Genomic DNA, 24,043 nt, shown 5'->3' with positions numbered 1-24,043 from the left:
AGGCTTGGCGACTTTCAATGCCAAGGCATCGGACAGAATCTGTCATTGAGCACTAACAACAGATCTATGGCAATCATTGGCACCTAAACGATCAATACTCCCCGCAGAACATATGCGATGCTCACATCTGAGTTAAGAGGCTCGGTAATCGACTTTTGCCTACACTTAGATTTCTCAATCTGCAAATTACTTTGATTGAATTCCCTCAAAAGCACAGGATCTGCCTTCAAGTGGTTAGGCTCTATAGGACGAACCTACTCTGATACCATGTTGATTTTATGGTAGTACTCATTAACCACAGGCAAACATCAGATCTGTTGTTTTCCCAACCATAGACGATAAGCTCTTATCGTCACCCCAGAGCAGTCCTACATGTCCTTCATGTTATTGATAAATCATATATCAATGCTCGTACTTTTAGAGCTCTTTCTGTCTAGGCCTAGTTCCATACACTCCACAATCCGTTGATGACCATAGAACTCAAGGCCTCTCGCACCTTCACAAGTCGTCTTAAGACGAGCGTGTGAGATGCAAATCGTGTTTCAGCTACCTAACATGACATAAAAAAAATACACAGCATATATCAATTATAAAAAATAAAAACTCAAAAATTAAAAAATAAAATTTAAATTAGTAATTACCTTCAACAACTCCAACTTGGAGAAGGTCCTAAAAATGGCTTGTGACATATTATGATTAGTCACAAACATTTGAATCTCCTCGTCCTCGTAGTACAGTTTTTTCACCCAATCAATTTGTGTGCCAATCTTTTGCATGATTTAAATGACTGAGTGGATTGCACATGGTGTCCAAAAGATGTGACCGTATGTAGCCTCCACTATAGTCCCCGCTGCCCTACAATTTTTAGCATTGTCCGTTATGACTTGGACAACATTTTGAGGCCCCACCATGTCAATGCATTCTATGTGGATATTGGCAATGAAACTTGCATCTTTCACTTGCCCCTCACAATCCACTGCTTTCAAAAACATTGCCCCTTTAGGGCACACTGCTATAAAATTGATCAATGGCCTATTTTTACAATCTTTCCACCCATCAGAAACGATGGTCAAACCTGTTTCTGGCCATTATCTTTGATGACTTTCAACTGTGACTCTACGAATACTTCTCCTTTGCCAATAAGGTGGTTCTCACCTTTTCATACCTTGGACAAACATAATAAGAAGGTGTCTTGCAAAGGGTATGTACCATGTCCCGAAAGTAAGGTGATCTACCAAGGTTGAAAGGAAGCCCATTGCCATAAAGGCAACGCCCAATGCTCTAATCTGCAATCTCTCTCATTTCATTTTTGAAGGCAGTATCCAATGGGCCTCTTTTTTGCGAAGCCACAACATTTTGATTCTCTAGTGAAGCAACTGGTGGTTTTGGCATGAAAGGATGCAAACCAGCTGGTCTTGTGGAGCCAATACTACTAGAAGGCCTCGTAGTCTTCGAGCTTGACTGGACAAAAGGATGATCAGTCTTTTCTTTGCCACTTCTCCTATCAGCTTCCTCTTGTTCTCTAATATATTCCAAAACTAGAGCTTTTGACAGCCCCTTGCCATCTGATCCCTTACAAAATTTTATTCCACGCTTGGGGATGAAACAAAGGTGGCCTTTCACTTGATAGTATGTGCTGGTATACTCAGTGCCACAATGGTTACACTTCCAAACAAAACCCCCACCACCAGACACTTGCTTGATCATTGTTGTATAATGCCAATGTGGTGAATCTTGATCAATTTTAAAGGGGTTGTTTTCAGTTCGGGTATGGGCAATTGAACTAGAGCTTGCACTTGCACTTCCAATTTCAGCCATTATGTATGATTATATGAATAATGCACCTAAAATAAAAAGAGAAAACACAACATTTTTGAAAAAAATTGATAAAATTTTGGCATCATAACCCCATACTATGCATATAAAGTGTAAAAAAATATATGACTTATTTTTAAAAAATTAGCAAAACTTAAAAAAAAATTTAAAAAATTTGAAAAAAACTTGAAAAAATTCTTGAAAACTCGTAAAAAATTCAGATTCACTCACCTTTGATGGCTAAATCTTCCTTCTCCAGTGATTCCTACGCCTTTTATGCATGTCTCACATCTTCATAGTCTCCACCTTCGAAGAAAAATGCAAAAACTAAGAAACTTGGCTTTAGAGAAAAAATCTTCAAAAATGCAAATAGAATGAGTTGAATGAATGTTTTGATGCATGAAATGCATCATAAAGGGGGGAATTAGGGTTTTATTATTAAAAAACTATTTTAAAAAATCTTTTTTTATTGTTTTTTATTATTTTTTGACCCATCGGCCCCATTTTTGGGAGCTCGCGGGCTTGGGTTCACGTGGGTCCTCCTGGGTTCCACCCGGGTTCCCTGTGGGTCCTGTGCAAGACCCACAGGGAACCCGGGCACCTGGGAAGGACCCAGGTGGAACCTAGGTCGAACCCAGGCCGAACCAGGACCGGGCACGAACCAGGTTCTGGACCCAAGCCAAAAGGGGAAGAACCGATAACATAGATATGAATCAATACCACCTAATAGACCTCAAGTCAGCCATATACTTTTGGCGCCAAGGATAGGGTAAGAAATATATATTACAAGTTACATATGAGTCTCCCTTAGTTGCAAGTTACATTCAACTTAATCATAAGTTACACACACATGGTTCGCCCTAATAGGGCCAGCCCCAAATTAGACTCATACAACTGAGATATCCAAATGCCAAGGCCGACAGGCCATTTGGCATTTTATGAACTAGGTCGGCCCTAGAAGGGATCCGACCTAGCTACACAACAACATTTATGTCATATCTTTTCGGCAAAATTTACTTTGTCTTCATGCGATGCTTTATTTGTCCAGCCCTAAGCGGATTTGGATCATGTCTCGCCACATTTTGTGAGACATATTTCAACTTTGAATGTCTTATCCTTGGCAGAATTTACAAGCTTTGGACAGGTTTGTATCATACCTGGAATATCATCACATGTGTATCAATCAATCTTTATCTTCCAAGGCAGGTTTGGAGATGATTAAGAACTTGGAATATTTAGCAAACCCTTAATCTGTTACCCTCTACCTTACTGATTGTAAATGTAATTCAAATTTATGTTCAAAATCTGAAGTTGTTAGAATTTAGATATTCTTTTACTTTCTTATTGAATTACTTCAATGCTTAAGGAATGCATTTAATCTTTTACTATTTGTATTGACTGTTCCTTCTTATATTGCAGATTGTTGTAGATAACATTTGTTGATTTCGATGATATCTGCAGCATTCCTCACGGCATATGTGTGTGTGTGTGTGTGTGTGTGTGTGTGTGTGTGTGTGTGTGATGGCCAACGATCAAGGCATGCCTTGACATGCCCGATCAAGACACATCTTGATCGGTTCGCAAGCGCCGATTCATTAAGGTGTTTACCGATAACTATCGGTTCAAATCAAATGCTATTTAATTGTTATATTAACCGATAACAAATCGGTATGTTTCAAATGCTATTTTATTATTATGATAACCGATAACAAATTTGTATGATGCAAGTGCAATACGATTATAGTGTAGATCGATAACAGATCGGTATTAAAGCAAGAGCAAGTTTAATACGATAACTATCATAGTTATCATATGATAACATCAATCGGTGTTATCATATGATAATTATGATAACATAAATCCGATCTGCTTAATTATAATCACACCACAGCATAAGAAATATGGTCATAGCACGATCGATGACAGATTTGTAATGATGTCCTAGTGTCGAAATGTGCAATCCGATGCTTGGAATATGAAATGCATATCATGATGATTATAACAAGTTTATTCACTCAATCATGAAGTCTACCATTAGCTTGTAGTTACATCGATAAGGTAGATGATTGAATGAGAGATAAATGAAGTCTCTCATTCGATCATTTATCTTACCGAAGCTACTTAGTTTCAACACTGATCATGATTGCAGCAGTTGTTAGTTTAGATTACTTTCTTTTTGGTAGGGCAGGGTTTACATAAGTTTGCTAGCAAACCTTCAATTTGTTGTGTATGATGATCTTGAATGAATCTTGGATATGAATCTTCCTCTAGATTTATCTTGCTTTCTTATCAAGGGCGAATTTGGTACTTTTCTGGACAAAGTGAAGTGCAGATTTGAAGGATTATCTTTCACTCCCAAGGTGGATTCAAGCATAATTAATGGTTGACTCAGAATTTTATCAGCAACTTCATTATTTTATCAGCAAACCTTGTTAATGGCGAACTTGAACTTTTTGATTGTCCTCTCCAAACCCTAGGACCTGCCTTATTCCTCCTTTTGGAGATGATCAAGGCAAAATTTACACCTTCAAACTGTTATGAATGGTGAATTTGAGGAGAATATCGAACTTATTTCCTTCAAACCCTTGATTTTGCTTTATTTCTCATCCAAATTCTTCTGAGAATTTGATAATCTAATTGGATTTTGGAGCTGCTTCCTTCGAAGAATTCGATTTTTTTTTTTGAAACCCTTGAATTTGCTTTACTTCTGCAAAGGTAATCTGATAATATGATCAGATTTTGGCATGAATCTGATAATCTTTTATGCTTGAAAGCTGCTCACTTTGATCTCCCTTGGAGAAGTTTGAACTTGCTTCTTGGATTTGGCAAAGAGAAGTGATGTTAAAACCTTGTCTTTATAGCTTCTTGAGTTGCTTCTAAAAGCTTTATTGTTTTATTCTATCTTTAGGAAATTCAAACCCTTTACCTTCTTCTAGAAGTTCGAATTTCATTACTTGGCACTTAAGAAAGTGGATTTAAGAAAGTTCTAATGCTTTAAGTGCTCTCTTAGAAAGATCAAACTCCTCATTGCTTTCTTCTAGAAGGGAATTTGCAAATTTAGAAAGTTTTAATGTTTTATTCCATCCTCTAAGAAGTTCGAATTTCTCCTTGAAGCTTGCGTTATATTTTAGCAAGTTTTAATTGCTTTATTCCAGAAGTTTATTTTCTTTCTAGAATATGATCTTGACATGTATTTTTAATTCTCTTTAATTGTCCAATCATCATACTTGCCATCTTCAACTCCTTGGAATGCCATGTCATCTTCCACTTCACCTAAGTGGACCCTACATTCTTCTTCAAGCTTTGGTGAACTTTGCACATCTTCCTTGTGCCATGTTTTTATGGTGGACTTGGAAAGAATTTGGACATATTTTATTATTTGCTTGTGCCATTTTTTTCTTGCCTAAGCGTATTTTGAAAGTGTGATGGACAAGGGGGGTTTTGAAAATTCTTTGACAAGGCGAACTTTAGAAGACATACACTTCGCCATTTTCATGCCTTGGTTTCTTGTTTGTTTAACCTTGAGCAAGGGTTTGTTAACCTTCGCCATGAGTTAGTTGACCCTTGGTAGGAGTTTGTCATCTATCGGACAATTTTTCTTGGACATGAGGTGCACTTTGAACATTGTCAGACATTTTTGGTGCATGAATAAGCTTAACCTTAGGCAAGAGTTAATAACTCTTTCCATGGGTTAGTTAACTCTTGGCAGGAGTTTAACACTTGTTGCATAATTTTTCTTGGACAATTTTTTAATTGTTCCTACTCAAACTTCTTCCACACTTGACATCCTTGACAATTTTAACTGATCATCTACCATTCTACCCTTGAGCCTTGTTGAACTTGTCTAAACATCTACCATTTTTACTTCTCCAACTTAGGCGAAATCTTCAATGTGCCATATTCGAGCCCTTCAACAGTGTTCATGTCATGCCGATACCTTGTTGGTTCATCTGAACAGAGACCCTAATTAGGGTTTCTACCCTGCTTTTTGCACTTAGAAACCTCATTTCTGAAATCTGAGAACATTGGTACTAATATTATAACTGTTCTTCCAGAACAAAATCCTAAGTAGGGTTTGCATCTTGCTTTTTGCCCTTAAAGACATAATTTTCAAAATCTGAGAACATGGGTAGGAATAATTTGGTACAAGGATTGAAACCTTAACCTCGAAAAAAGAAAAAAATTTCTAAACCTTGCTTTTTACACTTCGAAGCAAAAAAATTTGAATCTGAAGACATGGGTAGGATCAAGACGACCTAAAAAACAAAACCCTAATCTCAAAAAAAAGCAAAAATTTTAAGCCCTGCTTTTTACATCTAGAGGCAAGATTTTCAAATTCCGACAAAATGGGTAGTAATAAAATAGCTCAAAGAACCAAACCCAAATGTTAGTTTCAAAAAAGCAAAAAAAAAACAAAAAAAACAAAAATTTCTAAAAATAGTGGGTTGTCGAAAATTACTCAAAGCAAATTGCGATCTTCGTCCTTCAGACCTTCTGAACACTTTGACAACGCTCAAATTCAATTCTGAGCATAAATTCTCAATCTAGCTTGGAATGACCTTAAAACTCTTAACTCTTAACTCTCTCAAAATGAACATTTATGAAAATGCAAAGCTAGGACAAAACCTAAAAAAGCGAAAACAAGGGGTCCTCATCTGCGATGGGGCAATGTGTGAATTAGGTCACAACAGTTCCCAGGATAGTTTACACACCTCACATCCCAACCTTGACTTCTCTTGGCCCTCTTCCAACACTAACCTCTACTCCTCAGACATAGCGATCAGCATATCTCATGGAAATCATCCAAATCTGCTCCCAAACATGATGTCTACCATCATGCATTTGTACACCTGGCAATAATTAAAGTTGTTAGCAAGGACTAGAAATAAACCTCACACTCACACCTAGCTTTTGGGATGTATGTTGTCAAGCACAAGGTATAATATATCTATACATCATGGTTTGAACCATCAGGTTGGAATTAGCATTAGAACCTCATTATCTTGCATCCCTCAAAGTTCGGATAAAAACTATTAGGACCAGGATGATCAACTCCTCTCAGTCTTCAGAATTTTTCCCCGAATTTCAGGAGCATAATTTTATTAGAATAATTAATTCTTTTAGTCATTTACCTTCTTTTGTGGTTCTATTAATGGTCATTTAGGTAGTCATTAGTCAACTATTGCTTCTTTTATAAGAACGGATAGTTTGCTTTTTAGTTTTAATCTTTTTAGCTTTATTTAGCGTTTTAAGCTTTTTTAACCTTTAGATTAAAGGTTTTTTCTTTTTAGAACACTGTCTTGTAATTTCTTTATATACACTTGTATATTGTTGATTAGATGATCCGATTATTTTTTCATGGTATCAGAGCGAGTCGACCGGTTTTTTTATTTCCAAAAATTTTTTATTCAATTTTTTAATGAAACCATTGTTGGGTTTTTTCTGCATCATCGTGTTTCAATTTTCGGCGTCATGCAAGGGTTTTGGGTTGCAGTTCCAGGCCATTTTGCTTGCACGTCTACGTGTTGTTGGGCGTCGAGGGTTTCATTATTGTCGGTTGCGTGGAAGGATTTTGCTACAAGAATTTTGAGGATTTGCGTCTTATTTTCCCTTAATCTACAAGGGTTTTTGGCAAATTTTTGGGCAGATTTTCTATTAGGCAAGTTTTTCTTTGGGCAGAATCGCGTTTTTTTTAATGTGTTTTTTCCTTTGCTACGCGCGTTTGCATTTCGCGCTTGGCATTCACAATTTTCTCTGTTCTTTTCGGCGCATGTTTCTAGGCAAATGTCCATTTTTCTTTCCGCGCAATTTCTTTTCTTTTCTTTGTTTTCGTGGGTTCTCAAACCCGCGTGGGCGTCGTCTACAGTGCAAGCGACTTCCCTTTTTTTTCTTCCTGAGCCGAGCGTCCTCTCTAGGTTTTTAGAGCCCGACCCAGGTCAAGATTTTCTGAGGCGCTTCTATTTTTGCGGGAGCCACAATTTTCAGAGCGGTGATTTCGCATTTTCATGGGCGATCTTCCGTTTTCTTTTCGCGATCTATATGCGTCGGGATTTTTTTCTATTTGTGCATGCTTTACTGGCGACGGCGACGAGGTTTATTTTTTCCACGATTTTTTCAATCGAATTTCACGATTTTTCTGGGGTCTTCAGTTTCGTTTTTCTTGGTGTTGTGTTTTGTGCGAACTTTTCGTGATTTCCACAATTTTTGCACCCATCTTATTATTTTTTGCAAATTATTATTTTCTGATTTTTTTTAGAAACTTTTCAAGGTTCAAATCTGTAAAAAAAATTAATTTTTGGGTTTTTCGATGAACCTCGAAATTTATGCATTGGGATTCGTGCCTCGAATTTCGTTCTAGGGTTATAGATTCTTTGTGCAGCTATTTCTATTCTAATTTTTCAATCAGATTCTTTGTGCACCTATTTCTATTCTAATTTTTCAATCAGATTCTTTTGTCTCATGCCTTCACTAGGTTGACCTCATTCAACCTCGGTTTTCGTGATGGCATCTTTGACCAAAATCACGTTGGAACACAATCAGAAGTTCAATAGCTGCAACAACACCTGGAAACAACGCATGTTGACTATATTTGAATATATTTTCCTTGATCAGATTGATTTAGGCCGGACCTCTCGTCCAACAGGTCTCAGGGTTTTCACGATTTTTTTTTGAAAAATTGTTTGTCGGTTTTCTCGATTTTTCCAAAAAAAATCATGGGAGGGTTTTGCTTCATTTTTCCTCAAAAATCAAGCTTTTGCCACATGATGTCTGGTGTTTTGCCGCACGATGTTTTAGGGTTTTCACGATTTTTTCCTCAAAAATTATTCACATTGTTTATAGTTTTTCCTTAAAAATTATCATCTGTAATTCGCAAAGTTTGCATAGGATTTTGGTTATCTAGGTTTTACTCTTTTTTTCCACAAAAACAGTGATTTCAATTTGTAACCTTAGATTTCTTGGTTTTTCGATTTTTCCTCAAAATCATGAATTCTCTTTTGGAGGGTTCTTGATTTCAGGGTTTGACAGTTTTTTCCTCAAAAATCGTGCTTTGTTGCAATCCAGTTTGGGTCGTAGCTGGAGTTGCCAAGCCAAACATCTGCAACCGTGGTATCTTGCATTTTGTATTGGAGTTGTTGGAGCAAACAGTGCTCAGTACTCTTCTGCAAAAGGGTTTGTCGATTTTTCCTCAAAAGTATGGTTTCAGGCTTCTATAGTTCGTGTGTGCCAGCTCTATAATTCGCGTGTGAGGGTTACATCAGTCATCCGGAATCACCTATTCTTGGTCATTAACACTTTGCAGATCTTGGGAGGGTCGTCGTAGCAGCAGAGTGTTCTTTGTGTTGCATTTATGATCAAAAGACCTGCAGTATCTTATACGAGAACTTAGTTGATTTAATGACCATTAAGGGAGGGTATTAGAATAATTAATTCTTTTAGTGAGTTACCTTCTTTTGTGGTTCTATTAATGGTCATTTAGTTAAGTCATTAGTCAACCATTGCTTCTTTTATAAGAACACATAGTTTTCTTTTTAGTTTTAATCTTTTTAGCTTTATTTAGCGTTTTAAGCTCTTTTAAGCTTTAGATTAATGGTTTGTTCTTTTTAGAACCTGTCTTGTAATTTCTTTATATACACTTGTATATTGCCTATTCTACTTTATCAAGTTTACAGAGTAAACAGAAAAATAGAGTTACAAAACATAGTAATTTAAAAATAACTTGCAACATTTCAAAAAGATATAGCTTTGTTATCAATTCTCAGTTATGCAATAAGAACAAAATAACATCAGAGTGATCCCTAACTATGAACAACAAATCCACATATATAGTAGAAGGATGTTGGTCAAGGCTACCAACTGTCAATAACTACTAACTGACAACTAACCACTGGTCAGGGACTAACACGCTTAAATACAAAAAATAGTTATTTATTACATAACCAACTATACCATATTTACTTTATTCTTCGCTAACTACTCAGACCTAGCCACCAATGATGTCATTAGTTGGGAGATAGATTTATTAAAATTTGGGTGAAATCAAGAATTTATTGATACATGGGCCATATCATTGTTGATATGCATATGGGAATGAGATATTGCTGGCGCGAGCATTCAGAACTTGATGTTGGGCATTGAAACATATTCACTTGGTGTTGTGTTTGATTAGTTGTCATCGATGTCAAATAAGACATCCAAGTATGTGGTGCCAAAATGTTATCATAAGACCAGCAACTCCTTTATAAGGCAAAAGATCTATTTATGAAATAGAAGCATCTAATTATTATGAAGACAGCAATTTATATTAAACAAGCCACAACTATCCTTTTTAAGATGAAGCAATTTATGTTAAAAATCAAGTTTATATTTAATTATAGTGGCAGCATACAAAATTGTTGATTAAAAAATATTAAACAATAAAATGATTTAAATTGTGTTGACCCCTAGATTCGGTGCATCCATAACAAGGACAAATTGAGGTAATGAAGAGGCACCTTTTCATAAGCTGTCTTTCAATAAAGCCTCCAACCATGTATTAATAAGAGATGTGTGAGACATAATGAAGGCAAGTTTCTAATTGAAATATCATATGAAATAAAAGGCAGCACTTGATTAGAATGAAGAAAAGATTTGGGAATTGGTTTTAACAAAAGGACATATCCTTTAAGAAAGATATCTCTCTTATAAAAGATGCATCCTTTCATGTGAAAAAAGAAGATACATAGAAGGTATAAAAAGAGATGAGTAGGAAAAGATAAATACAAAGATTTGAAAAGGTAATATCTTTCTAGTTGTTAACAGATTTGAGAAGGGGAAATAATTAATTGTGTTATGTGAAGATCATCATAAAAACACATGAAAAAGGAAGAGTCACGATTGTTTTAAAAAGACATCACTATTCAAAGAGATGACTCTCTTCACAAGGGAACTGAAGATATAAAAGGGAGTTTGCGGAATGTGGAAGAAGTGGTATGGAAGACAAATAGGTAAATCAGATGTACACCAGCAGATTGATGTGAAGAGAATATAGTAGAAGATTAGTCAAAGGCAGATTTTGTGCAGGAGATCTAAGAGAAAGATTAGAAAAAAATATTAGAGCAGATCTTAATCAGAGTAAAGGCTAGATCTGACAGAATTAAATCAGACCTTGTAAGCAAATTTGAAGGAGATTTAGGTGTACATACCAGCAGTATTGTGTAAAGAACATAACAGCAGATCTAAAGAAGATTTAAGGAGATTTATAAAGACAAAATATAAATTAAAAGGTATGTGTATAAAAAGGTGTGTTATCTAGAAGAGTTCTCTCCCTCCATTCATAGAATCATTAAAAATATATAAGGCATTTGAGAAGTGATGAAAAGAAGTGTGAGGAATAAAAAGTATATATCATACTTACACAGGCAGATCTTCAAATGAGAAGATAAAAAAGAAGATCATCAAAGGACTTGAAGGAAGATTTGTAAGAAGGATCAATGGCAGATTTGTAAGAAGAGTTTATGGCAGATTTGTAAGCATGGTAAATGCAGATTTGAAAGGGAATAAAGTATAAAGAATTAAAAGGAAAAATCAGTCAAACAATTAAAGAGAGCAAGTAAGGAGTAAATAAAGATAAAGATCTTTCAAATGATAAAGCATTTATAAGTAAGAAAGATGTATTGGTGGAATAAATTATGCATGTGTAATCATACAAGTACATTATGATTAATGAGAAATCATGGTGTAAATAAAAGGAAGAAGATCAACATCTCCATCATCCGTTGAAGAAGCAACATTCAAGGTGGAACTTTGTTTTGAAGCTGGTGCTTCCTAAAGGAGAGATTGGTGTCTCTCGCTAGGCTGGCGCTTAGTTGTGGAGGTTGGTGCCTCCAATAGGTGGCACCTACGAATTGAGGGGATTGGTGTCTCCTATAGGTTGGTGCCTACAAAGTTTGTAAAAGAGAATTTATGTAACCAATATTTTGCCATGGTTTTCTCCCGTAAGGGTTTCCACGTAATTCTCATGTCCTGCTTGTGTTATTATTGCATCTTATGTTATTGTTATTATGCAATTGATATGCTTATAATATTAAGTTTGAAAAGGTACAGAGTGTTGTTAAATTGATTCACGCAATTATATGACTTTTTGATACAAGAAACTGAAAACTTATTGAAAATAGTAAATTAGGGTTCTTAGTGAGAACCAAAGAGTCACCACACTTGGTATTGAACAGTTGGATTACGACAAAACTATATCTGAAAATTTTTGTTGTAGTTGTTTAATTTTGGTATCACTATTTGTTGGGGTCATAACACCTAGACTATAACTCCAAATTTGAAGTTCACATATTCATTCAAAAACTTAGGTCATGAACTAATCGATCCAAAAACAACCAACTATCGCATCATCAAATTCCACTCCAAAGGACCTCAAAAAATGCAAAATACAAAAATGTAACAAATAACAAAAAAACAATAAAAAGTCTGCCCAAAGCTGCAACTTGGATGACATGGGATGTTTTCCATATCCTTCACCTATTTAAAACAGGTCAAAGAATGAGTAATTTTTGGAGCTAAGCTTACCCACCATATAAAAATCAAAATCACATTAGAATTTGCATTAAAATCCTGCTAACAAACAACCAACAATGTTCAAATGGAAGAACCATCTTGATGACATTTAAATATACAGAAATTCTGTCAAATCATAGATACACAATAAGTTAGATGGTTAAGGCAAAAACTAATAAATATTTATGCACACAAATATGCTGTGTCTACCAATCAAAAAAATGTTATAAAAAATTTGAATGTAAGTGACCACAATACAAATTTCAACTGAAACGTCTTTTATCAATCAAATAAAAGTCAAACATTAAGCTAAAAAGAATTCATAAGCAAGTAATTTGGGTCACGGTAGCCCCAACCATTGTAAAATTTATTTTATTGTCAAGACAAATAATAATATGAATATTAAAGTAAACGAGAATATTGTTAAATAGAATTTGTCTTACTAATGCAACATGTTGATGTCCAGAAACATTTTAAGATTAAGCAAATAATTATGTCGACCAAGCTCCCATGGTGGATAACAAAGAAATTTTCTATCATTTTCATAGGCAAAAAGGTGATGTGACATTCATGTTACAACAAGATCTCAGTCAAAAATAGATATCCAGATTTGATCAAAAAACATGACTGACTGACTCAAGCTTACCCATTTCCAGAAAAATCGAAGCGGAAGGCACTAATCCCATTATTAATTAATGCAGATGCCAGATTAGCTGAGGTCTCATTCTCCTGAGATGATAAATTTGAAAAGCCTGTCAGAACTTAACATTACACCTAAACTTGCAAATGCAGATAGCAAGTATATCCTAGAAACTCTTTATGTGTGCTGCAATCCCTGATTTTTTAAAGTTCAAGAGATATGTATATTAATAATAGTAAACTTTACAAAATCTGACCTATATTTAAGGCCATGGGATGCAGAAAGAAAAGCCATAAAAAATGATACTATGACAGAAGATGAGCTAAGAGAAAGAAACCAGATTACAGCATATCGTATCTGCAGGAAAACAAGTCTAAACATTTCTATAACAGGTCATGCAAAAGGAGCATAAAAACTGGAGCGTGCTATAAGCTGTGACAGAACTCAAATAACTCCAAGTCAGACATAATAGCTAAAAGAAAAAGTGTTATGGAGACATTCTTCCTAATTTTTATTCATGTTTAAAAGCATTCAAAATAGCTCCTGGTTCAAGTGGATTGTCTGGCAGTGGCAGGCAGGGTGTTCTCTTTGAGCAGAAGGGCCTCATTTTTCTTCAGAAATGATAATATTGGCTACAACAACACTTAAGGAAGGTAGGGCTTGCAGGGGCTGCAGATTGTGTGAGTATGACACAAACACCTGCCTACCGTTAAGCATTGTGAATACATATAAGCATAGACACTTTGGGACTGATTGGTAGTAGAACTGTGTCCATATCAGCAGGCATTGGGCTCAAGCATCTCAATTTATCGATTTCGCTGCTGAATGATAGCACAAACTAAGGTGATGCATCTTTCTGTTGACATGTCTAAAGTCGGATAACCAACTCTCTCCGGTCAATGCAGAATAGAATGTTCTTGCTGAGTATCCTATCCTCTCGTGTAAGGAATCCCTAATGCTGTTTCAGCTGATCAAAGGGGACAACCTCAAGGTTCCAATCGTCAGGTCATGACTACGGGATAGCTCAAGGATTTAATGTGTTTTGTTGGAAACACAAGGGGCCTTACGTTTACAACAAGCTGGTCTCCATCCAACGATGCTGATTCTCAAGTTGGGAAAAATAAAATCAAAAGAGAAGGGTTTAGGGATCCTAAGTGCAATGATAGTAATGACTAGTGTTGCGGCTAGACAGATTTCCATAACCAATTCTTGTTTCACCAGAGACACCCTCACAACTCGACAAGAACAGTGCAATCTCTAAGGAGATGAAGGATTTTCAAATTCATCCAGGCACCCAACTTTGGCGCAATCTAAAACAAATTCCTACATTTGAACTAAGCACAATTTTGGGTTCAAACTAACCATACACGGTGACCTACAATCAGCAGGTCCCCAATGGTATGAACCTGAAATGCATCAAATACCCCCCACACTTCGCTATTAAAATCAATGAACTCTAACTAACCAACTGAAGGGAAACCATGCAAACAGAAGAAAACAAAGACAACAAACACCATATTCAATGTTCATATATTTGCTTCAGCTGCCATTACAACAATTTATGCAGCAGTTCTATGCTACTCCTAATAATCTAACTAATTCTAACCTCTAAGAGTCTAAAAATCTAACCTTCTAACCCTTAAAAATGAGAGGCATCCTACCTTTTATAGATTTTACAAATTGAATCAAAGGCCAGGATTGACTGCATCCAACAGTCTCGATCTGCCTTCTAGAACTTGGCAGCTTTAACCCATGCCTATTTAATCCTCAAGTATCCTCCCAACCACTTTCTCAACTACCTACAATTGTTTGGCATCAATTCAAGTCAATCCACTAGTTGGAAATAACTGACCTGTGTCCCCTCACTTTAAATTCATTAAACAGGGCCCACAGGTAGTCATGAACATTAAACAATTTCAATTTTTACAAACTGTCTTTCTAGAATTAATTCCAATTGTGCATTTCTAAGAATGCATATTTGTAGCATTTTGTGTGCTCTTTTGTCTTCAATCTTGCTGGTTCAGGTGGTGGCGCATTCCCCGTAATTGCCATTTTGATCTTGCGTTCCTGCATCTTCGCTTCCCGACTTTAATTGCGATCACATCTTCAATCTGAGCCTTGAGTTTTCACCTCGTATCTTTCCAATGGCGTCAATCACAATCTAAAAACAATCAATTTCGGCCTGTATTAATCATTTTGAAAAAATTAAATAATTTTAACAAATATTAAATTTCTTAGGCAATGTTGGGTTTTGCTTCGGCGAAGATGAAAGATGTTTGCCATTAAACAATTCGAACCATTTTACCTCTTTTCATTTTCGACTTAAAATTGCGCCACTTAAAGGGGAAAAGTTAGGCTTTTTGAGGAAAAAAGTGAGAAAGTCCCCTTTTTTATGATTTCACTTAATGTTTCCCTTAGTTTGCCTAATGAGGGAAAATTTCAGCTATTAGAGGTGAAATGCAAAAATCGCTTTAAACATCTTGGTTATTGGCCTTTTGTCATTCCCCCCCCTTTTAGGCGAAATTTCGGCCTTTAAGGGAAAAATGCGAACTTTCACTTTGTCTAAGTGAATTCGACTCTGTAACCTTTTTAAATGCACTTTACCGCTTTGTTGGAGAGAACTCAGCTTTATAGCCAAATTGCAAGATTTTTAAAAAAGAAAGGTGCCCTTATACTTTTTCGCCCCCCTTTCACTTTTCATTTGCACTCACTTGGGCGACTAAGGGGAAATTTCGGCCTTTTTACGCGATTTGTGCGAATATTTTAATACTTGCAAACTTGCAAAAAGAACCGAAATTTGCACTTTAGGGCAAGAACATGCGATTTTCATTTTAAAATGCTAAACTTTATTTAGGCGTTTCTTTTGCTCATTTCGCAAGTGAACTCAAGATTTTCATTAAAAAAGTGCAATTTTTATTATTTCACCCCTTTGTTTTAAATGCCCTCTTCACAAAAACTTGAGCCTTTCAACTGGAATGTACAAACTTGGATTTTATGCCCTGGTTAATATGAAATTTCAGCCATTTTTACCAAACCACGTGTTTTTGTGCTTCGCTAAACTCGGGCATTTGGTGAGATTGGGCAAAATCGTCGAACTCTCATTTTTAAACACCCTTTTTGATTCAGAAATTTCACCTGAAATGGGCGATTTTATGCCCCACGATTTTAAACGCCTCCTTTCTTTGTTGATGAAAATCAGATATTTTATCGAAAATGTGCAGCTTTCACGATATCTTGCAAAACCAGTAAATGTGTCCAGTTTCTCTTTCGACCCTTCGCACTTAGTGAAATTCGGCCACCTTGATGAAAATGTTCGAACTTTTGCTTACTCGCCTGACTTAACCAAATGCGGCCATTGATTGAAGAAGTGTGATTTTAAAACTTGGCTCTCTTGCTTGCAAATTCGGCCATTCACAGAAAAATGAGGGATTTTAAGTTTCGTTCTTGCAAAGTTCACTACAATGCCGAACTTTGCAATTTCTTCAAACGCCTTTGCTAAGTTCACTGTTTGCCTTGAGGGAGAAACTCGGTGGTTTTAAAAGAAATGAGAACTTTTTAGTTACTTCTGAAACTACAAAAGAAAATGCCCAACTTTCTATCAGGATTTAACTAGCAATTGCAGAGGTTTTCCATCCTGAGCCTCTATCTCCATCAGACAGACCACACTCAAACACGGGGGTCCCCTAAAATAGGGGCGTGTGTGCAAAACGCACAACACTTTCCATAAAGCCAATTGCTTTGTTTGTGACTAGGTTTTGGAGTTCCATGGCCTACAATATTTTCATTTAGGAATTTGACACTGTTGTGGATTGCATGGAGCATAGCAGCATCATTTTGGGAAGAAAAAAAGAGAAAGGGCAAACCAAAAGATAAAGGTTTTTCAAAAAAATAGGGATTTAATTGGGAAAAATGAAATTTTCAAAGAACAGAGAAAAACACAAAATAAAAAGGAGCACATTTTAGTAGCATAGAGATATGATGAACAAATAAATAATATTTACCCCATGAATTTTGGATTTTGTATATTTTTCATTTATGTTAATATCACTGATTATGTTGCACACTGCATAGTACATAGAAGATAACAAGATACAAATACTAATAGTTTCAAATTTTCAGTTACAATCCATTGAAAGTATGTACTTTACCTTCTACAGTCCTCAAAATCTCCAAACTCTACTTAAAAATGCTCTGCTCCAGCAGAAAAAACGACAAGCAGCACATGAAGAGAGACCAAAGCAGAAAGAATAGAAGAGGTTAGACTATCAGGGAGCACTGCGTAAAATGCCTTAAGCCAATCAGTCTTTGGATAACCAACAAACCAAACAACTTGGCAATCAAGGCTACCAAGAGTTCTGATGTCCTCTGAAAATATTAGCAACCAAATCATTCAGATCACAAAATAGCCACGGTCCAAACAAATGTAAAAACAAAACAGCAACATGCAAACAAATGAATAAATTGAACACCCTTTTGATGACAAAAAAATTGCCCCATAAAATCAAAATCGCCCAAAAATGTGTCAAAATCATTAAAGCTTGCAATAAATTGCAATTCAAATGATCTCTAAGAAAATTTTCAGGAAAAAAATTGTTATAAAATCACAAAGATGGATTTCTTGAAAAAATCAAAATTATAGTAGGTTATTTTCAATATCCATGATTTCTGCTTCTATGGTGTAAAAAGGGTCACAATGGCATTCGCTTTTGCTAATTTTTCTCCAAGTAGGATTTCATTCCAATTGTTTTCTGTAATGTCTCCACTTCGAAATAGAATTTAATAATAAATGATAATAATAAAATTAAAACATTAAAAATTAAATTAAAATATAAAATAATATAATTAAATACGACTAATTAAAAATTAATTAAGTTAATGAAAAGTCAAAAGACATGAAAGGAAAAGTTGTGACTCCCTCAACAATGAGATATAAAAAAGATAAGAGAACCTCATTTGAGAGGGAGGATAAATTGGAAATGAGAAGTGCAGATCTGATTTAAATAATAAGTGCAGATCTGATTACGAAAGGTTGTGTCCCTTTCAAAGGGTAGAAATAATGAAGAGTTGCACTCTTTCAAAGGGTGCTAATGGTGAACGGGTATGTCTCTTGCCAAAGGGCATACATGATGAAGAGGTGTGACCTCTCCCTCATATTGAGAGATATAAAGGTAAGGAATCAAAAACATCTAGTGAGATCACCATTGATTAGAAAGGATAGCTGTGTAGGCAGAGGCAAGAGAGGAGGGGGCACGGGAGAGCATTCGGGAGCAGACTTTCGTGACCAGCAGGTAAGAGGTAAGGTATAATATATTATAAACAACTAATATATTAATGTTGATTAAACTTATAGTGTTTATTGAACATAGATAAGGAATGTGTTAAGGCAGTAGTAATATGCATTAAAATTACCATTTACTGAGTATGATAATTAATATATATTTCATTGAGTGTTGGTAAGAGTATATTAAGGCTAAAAATGTGTGCATTAATGAATACAATTAATTAATATACTAATCTACACATAGGGACTGATTAAGTAATATAGATGTTATCAAGGAAGGTGTAATGCATATGTTAACAATGATAGGGTACATTTGATATGTATATATGTTAAAGAATACATTAGGAATACATGTTAACATAAAATGTGGATTAGGAAATAAAATAGTACTAAATCATCAAAGTGTATTATAAATGCAAATGTAAACACATGTTGGAGGCTATAGGGAGGAAACTCCCTTAGTCTAAGGGAGGAAACTCCCTTAGTCTAAGGGAGGGATTATGAAAATCCCTAGGGCAGTATATATACTGATTATTGATATGCATATGTAGGGCTTGGTTGATTAAGTTCAACCAAGAGGAGATGGATCTGGCCGGTCCACTCCGAGGACTTGGGTGATGGGATGCATCACCCAAGGCAAGGAATGACACATGGTCTTCCTTGGAGGGCTTGGGCGTAAGAGTTTACACCCAAGACAGGAATCGAAATAACCTTCGATTTCCTGGAGGGCTTGGATGTAAGAAATTACATTCAAGACAGGAGTCGAATTCACCTTTGACTTCCTGGAGGGCTTGGAACCAAGATGGGTTCCAAGAAGGCGAGCTTCACGGCCGCCTAAGGACATACTTTGTATGGCATTCGTATCCTTTTTTATTAGATTAAAATTATGATTATGTTGATGAAGTATTAGATAAGAATTGTGATTAGTGTTAATTAAGTATTTTAAGGTTAAATTGCAAGTTAAATTAGTTATATATGTATATTTGTTGTATTTCTAACAATCTATTTTGCAGGATAGTGATCCCTAACTAGTAGGGACATTACATTTTCATTTGCCAAAATGATGGCTGATTGTTGAGCAATTATTTGAGTGACCATGAGGATTTAAAGAAGATTAAGTAGTAATATTACCCTAGGAAAAGAAAGGTGAGGCATTGGCAGCAAGGGGGGCAGTGCAAATCGTGGATAACTTCCATGAGGCAATGGAGAATAATTTATAACTCTATTAGCACAAGACATAGGAATTATGAGAATATGATCCATAAACTAGATAGTTATGCCATGCACTAGTCATTGCTTACAGATCTTAAATTAAGAATTGACGAATATAGTTTCTAGATAAGCAATTTAACAGTGAGCATCATGAAAATTAAGAACAAAATCACCAAAAGGATCAATATCATCCAAGTCAATGGATTTATGTGAAATGCCCTCCAACTTTCTAGTTCAAAGGCAGAGGTTGTACCAAACAAGGGCAAGATCATTGAGGCATTGTTAGGTCTACCTATTTCTCTTCTTTGTGTGAATGTTTTAAAATAATCTCCAATTTTGTTCACAACCGGAAGCACTACATGGCTGGGACACAATACAAATGGCTATCTTTTGAAGATTTCGTGTGCCGGCACCATAAATCTCCCACCTTAAATTTACAAAAAAAAAAAACATTTAAAAATATAAGAATCAAGTTTCTATTTTTTTCTTGTAGTATTGAACTAAAATTTTTACCCGATTGTTTTTCAATCATATCAATTGCTTGAGTTGAAAAAAAAAGTCTCCCCTCCATAGCCTTGTAGACCTTGAATGGATAGATCAAAAATAAAAAATTACTTACTGTGTATGTAAAATGGATGTTTCTAGAGAGTCAACGTTGCCAAATTCATAAATAAGATATAGGAAATCTCACCTCTAACTCATCAAGAAGTTTGTTTTTCATGTCACAATACAGCACCATCTTATCAATGCATGTAATAACACCTGCCATGACCTCCTCACCAGCCTTAAATGTATCATAGAATTAATTTTGGGTTCAAGTAGTAGGCCAAGGCATGTATCGGCTAGTGGAGTTGATTTGTCCATCTACGATCAATGATGCGCCAAATGAGTTCCTATCTTCTCTTGTTTCCACCATAGTAATGCAATATGGCCTCTTTGGCCCTATCCATGGCCTCATAAAGAAAACCCATTGGCATGCCCTCTCCATCCATCATAAAAGAAACCCTAACTAAAGGTCTCGTTACCTAAAAATTGAAAACAAAATTTAAATTATTACCAAATTAACCCCTAAAAAAACAGCAAATAGATTATTTTGTATAAAGTTTATGTTTGTGTTTGTTACTTACTGTTGACGTGTATTTTGTACACCATCATACACAGAATAAAATACCTAAAGGCATCTTATCCTCTCTTGAGAAAATAGTCTCTAACTGCTGAAGATTCGCATAAAGGATCAGTTAGGAAGACTCCAAGGTTCTTTTGGTAGGGTCTCTACGTGTGGATAAGCTCTTCGTGGTGTGATGTGATTTGTTGGAATCACAAGGGGACTTACATGTGATGATTGAACTTCCGATCTGCTTTGCTGGACACAGGCTCTGACTAACTTAGATTTGAAAAAAAATGGAAAAAGGATAAGGGCGAAGAGAGGATCTAATCCTAATACCAAGAATGTAGGAGCAATGATTGATTTTGATGAAACTCTAACTAGGTCTTGTTTTGACATCAATGGACCATCTCCACAAGACTAGTGCGATCTTCTAAGGGAAGCTTTATGATGTTCAAATCATCACCGCAGGCATAGACACCATCCAAGTTGATGCATATCAATGAAGAAGCGACAAATTGAAATTGAGCTTAAGCTAAATGATTCCAGTTGACTACACAAGGCGAGTCTGCAATCAACAAACTGCTAGTAGTATGGATATACGAATTCCACCATCAATCAATCACATTTCCTCCATTCATCTAATCATCTACCATCTAAGATTGAAGACTCAACAAGAAACCATGCAAATTGCAAGAAAACGACATATTTCACCATTACTTCAATGAAAATGGAGTCTGTTTACAATCAATGGCAACAATTTCTTGCCTTGTCCTCCTATTCTACTCTAATTACTATTCTATCAACTATATTCTAACTCTTCCAACTATTTACATGCTATCTCTAACTTATTGCTAATTAGCCTTTACAAATGAAATGCCTGGGCTTATATAGTGCCCACAATACAATTTGATGGCTTAGATCAATTCAAGATCAATGGCCAAGATACAACAATGAAAACCCTAATTAGGGTTTGTTACAACCATTACATAACATTTAATGCTTGACCAATGATAAAATTGTATTGCTTGGACACATGTCCCTTCTAGAAAAATCGACCAATGGATAGCTGGGGTAGGTACATTGGAGTTTGTGCCACCTTCCATGAGTTAAGTACATTGAATCTGGACATGCTGAGATGGACCTCACTGATTGGAGACGTGATGACTAGGATGCCACCTCATTTGACACTTGTACTTTGGTAGATATTCAACTTCATGTTGTTGAGAAGCTTGCTTTAATTAATTCATCTGGACTATTTACTTCTTCAACGAGCCCTTGTTCTAACTCCTTGTGTCCTTGATGTGCAGGATGATGATGTACCTCGCCCTGGAACGTTGGATTGAAAGAGGTTGCCCATGTCCTTACTTGATCGTCCTGGCGAAGACCGTCCTGGCGAAGACCGTCCTGGATCCGGCTTGATTTTCCTTGAAGAGATCTCCATTTGATGCCTACACAACATTTCAAAATTAGTACCATGACTTTGCAATACATAACATAAATTAGAGAGCAAATTTTAAGAAACTTAATGATAAGTCCTTTATTAATCATTTCCTAAAAACGACTATTGAGCTATGAATTCAAAATTTAAGCTACAATAAATCCATATCGCCATACCTCTCTTGAGAGCCTAACTCTAAAATGCAAAACAAGGAATAGGCAAAATCAAAATTAGATGGCTTCAACGTGATCTCCTTCTTCAAAATATCAATTTCGCCACCCTCTTGTCCTTGACTTGATCCTCTAACACCTTGGCAAGTTCGCCCAATATAGATTCGCACCACCTTGGAAGTTACTAGCGCCTTCTAACTTGAAATGAAATTCGCTCCTTGAATACAACTTCGCACTTTCCTTTGTCTTCCTCAAGATCGCATGTAAGAAATGACAAATAATGATGTGAAAATAACAATTTTCACTCTCCCTTTATAGCGCTCACCTCTTATTCTCCAAGGCCGACTTTTGTAAAAATATAGCAAAAAAACGATTTTTTTCATAAATAACAAGGCCGACTCTCCAAACCAAACACTCCATTTGATTTTTTTATTAATTAATTAATTAATTATTAAATGCCTTTCATTTTTAATTAATAAATTTCGATTTTTTACAAGGCAAAATAATTAATTGATACCAAGCGGAATAGTTAAATGCTAATTTTCATTAAATTTTTGAAACATATCGACTTTTAGCATTTAAAATAAATTCAAAAATACTTGCTTTGGGCGCCAAAACTTGAAAATGGAAGATACGTACCTCATCGCTCTGGTCCCTTGGAGAGGGACAGGAGCGATCCATCATGTTGGTCTTGATTCTTGCATTTTTTACGTCCAAAATCTCTATCTCCACGTTGGATTTGGCATGTTCGCTAGGATTTTTAAACTTGAGCGACTTGTCCTGCAAACAAATGTCCTTTAGGTGTGATATCGCCCTGGTCCCTTGGAGAGGGACAGGAGCGAATTTGTACTTGTAGTCTCCATCACACTTCGCCAACTTCCAAATTTATCTTCAACGGTCTCGTAATGTCCCCTTTCATTCATCCATGCCTTGGAATTCATTGTAACTTGGCAAGAAATTTGTCTAAGACAAAAATCGCTCTGGTCCCTTGGAGAGGGACAGGAGCGAACTTGGGCATTTGGGTCCCTTGTTGACGTTTGATAATCTTCAATTTGTCTTCAATGGGTTCAATTCATCTCCTTTCTTGCCTTCAAACATAAAACTTGCTTGATCTTTGCCCAGATCGTACCTTATGAAGAATTTCGCTCTGGTCCTTCAGTGAGGGACAGGAGCGAATTTGACCCTCTAGGCAAAAACTTCATCATTTCATTGTTTTTGATCAAGTCTGGATGCTCTATCATGCTCATTTCGTCCTTCACCATGCCTTTGATGTCTCAATTCGTCCAAACACGGTCAGGAATGGCTCAAATAAGTATTTTCGCTCTGGTCCCTTGGAGAGGGACAGGAGCGCTTTTCGCTCTGGACCCTTGGAGAAGGACACGAGCGAAATTTGACTTTTCGAACTCTCTATCAGGATAAATTTTATGGAACATAACATTTAAGTATAAGTGACATTTCCTTCTATGTTTCTTCTTTCTTATACTTTAAGTTATATTCCATATATACTTTCAGGATGTTTGAGAGTGGTTTCAGACCTCCAGGAGTTATATTGCAAAATCTAGTTTTTGGAGGTTTTTCAGTTTCCAGACTTAGTCAAATTTCAGGATCAGGACATTCCAGACTTAGCCAAATTTCAGGATCAGGACCTTACTCAAGCCGGACTTGCTACCCTATTGATCCCCTGGGCGACGTTCAAAATGCAAAGGCTAGCTAACAAAACCCTAAAAAACCTAAAGAACAAACCCTAAAAAGCAAAAGAACACGGGTCCCCATTTGCAATGGGGCGATGTGTGAAAACGTCACAACACTTACCCAGATTAACTCCTCTCCATTT

The 24,043-nt window shown here is 36.0% G+C and overlaps 1 protein-coding gene across 2 annotated transcripts in view; it reads right to left on the bottom strand.

Annotated features, from left to right (window-relative positions):
- LOC131051811 (putative uncharacterized protein YDL057W) overlaps positions 1-24,043 on the bottom strand; it is a 204,888-nt gene that overhangs the window by 160,492 nt on the left and 20,353 nt on the right. For both annotated transcript variants that reach the window (XM_057986418.2, XM_057986417.2), the window contains exon 3: positions 13,007-13,089. In XM_057986418.2, the coding sequence (XP_057842401.1) occupies positions 13,007-13,089 (83 nt within the window). The remainder of the gene's footprint in view (positions 1-13,006; positions 13,090-24,043) is intronic.

The sequence above is a fragment of the Cryptomeria japonica genome, chromosome 1 (genome assembly GCF_030272615.1).
Source record: "Cryptomeria japonica chromosome 1, Sugi_1.0, whole genome shotgun sequence".
NCBI classification, from domain to species: Eukaryota; Viridiplantae; Streptophyta; class Pinopsida; order Cupressales; family Cupressaceae; genus Cryptomeria; species Cryptomeria japonica.
Note: the sequence above shows the minus strand (reverse complement) of the source record. Positions and strands in the feature narration are given on the sequence as shown.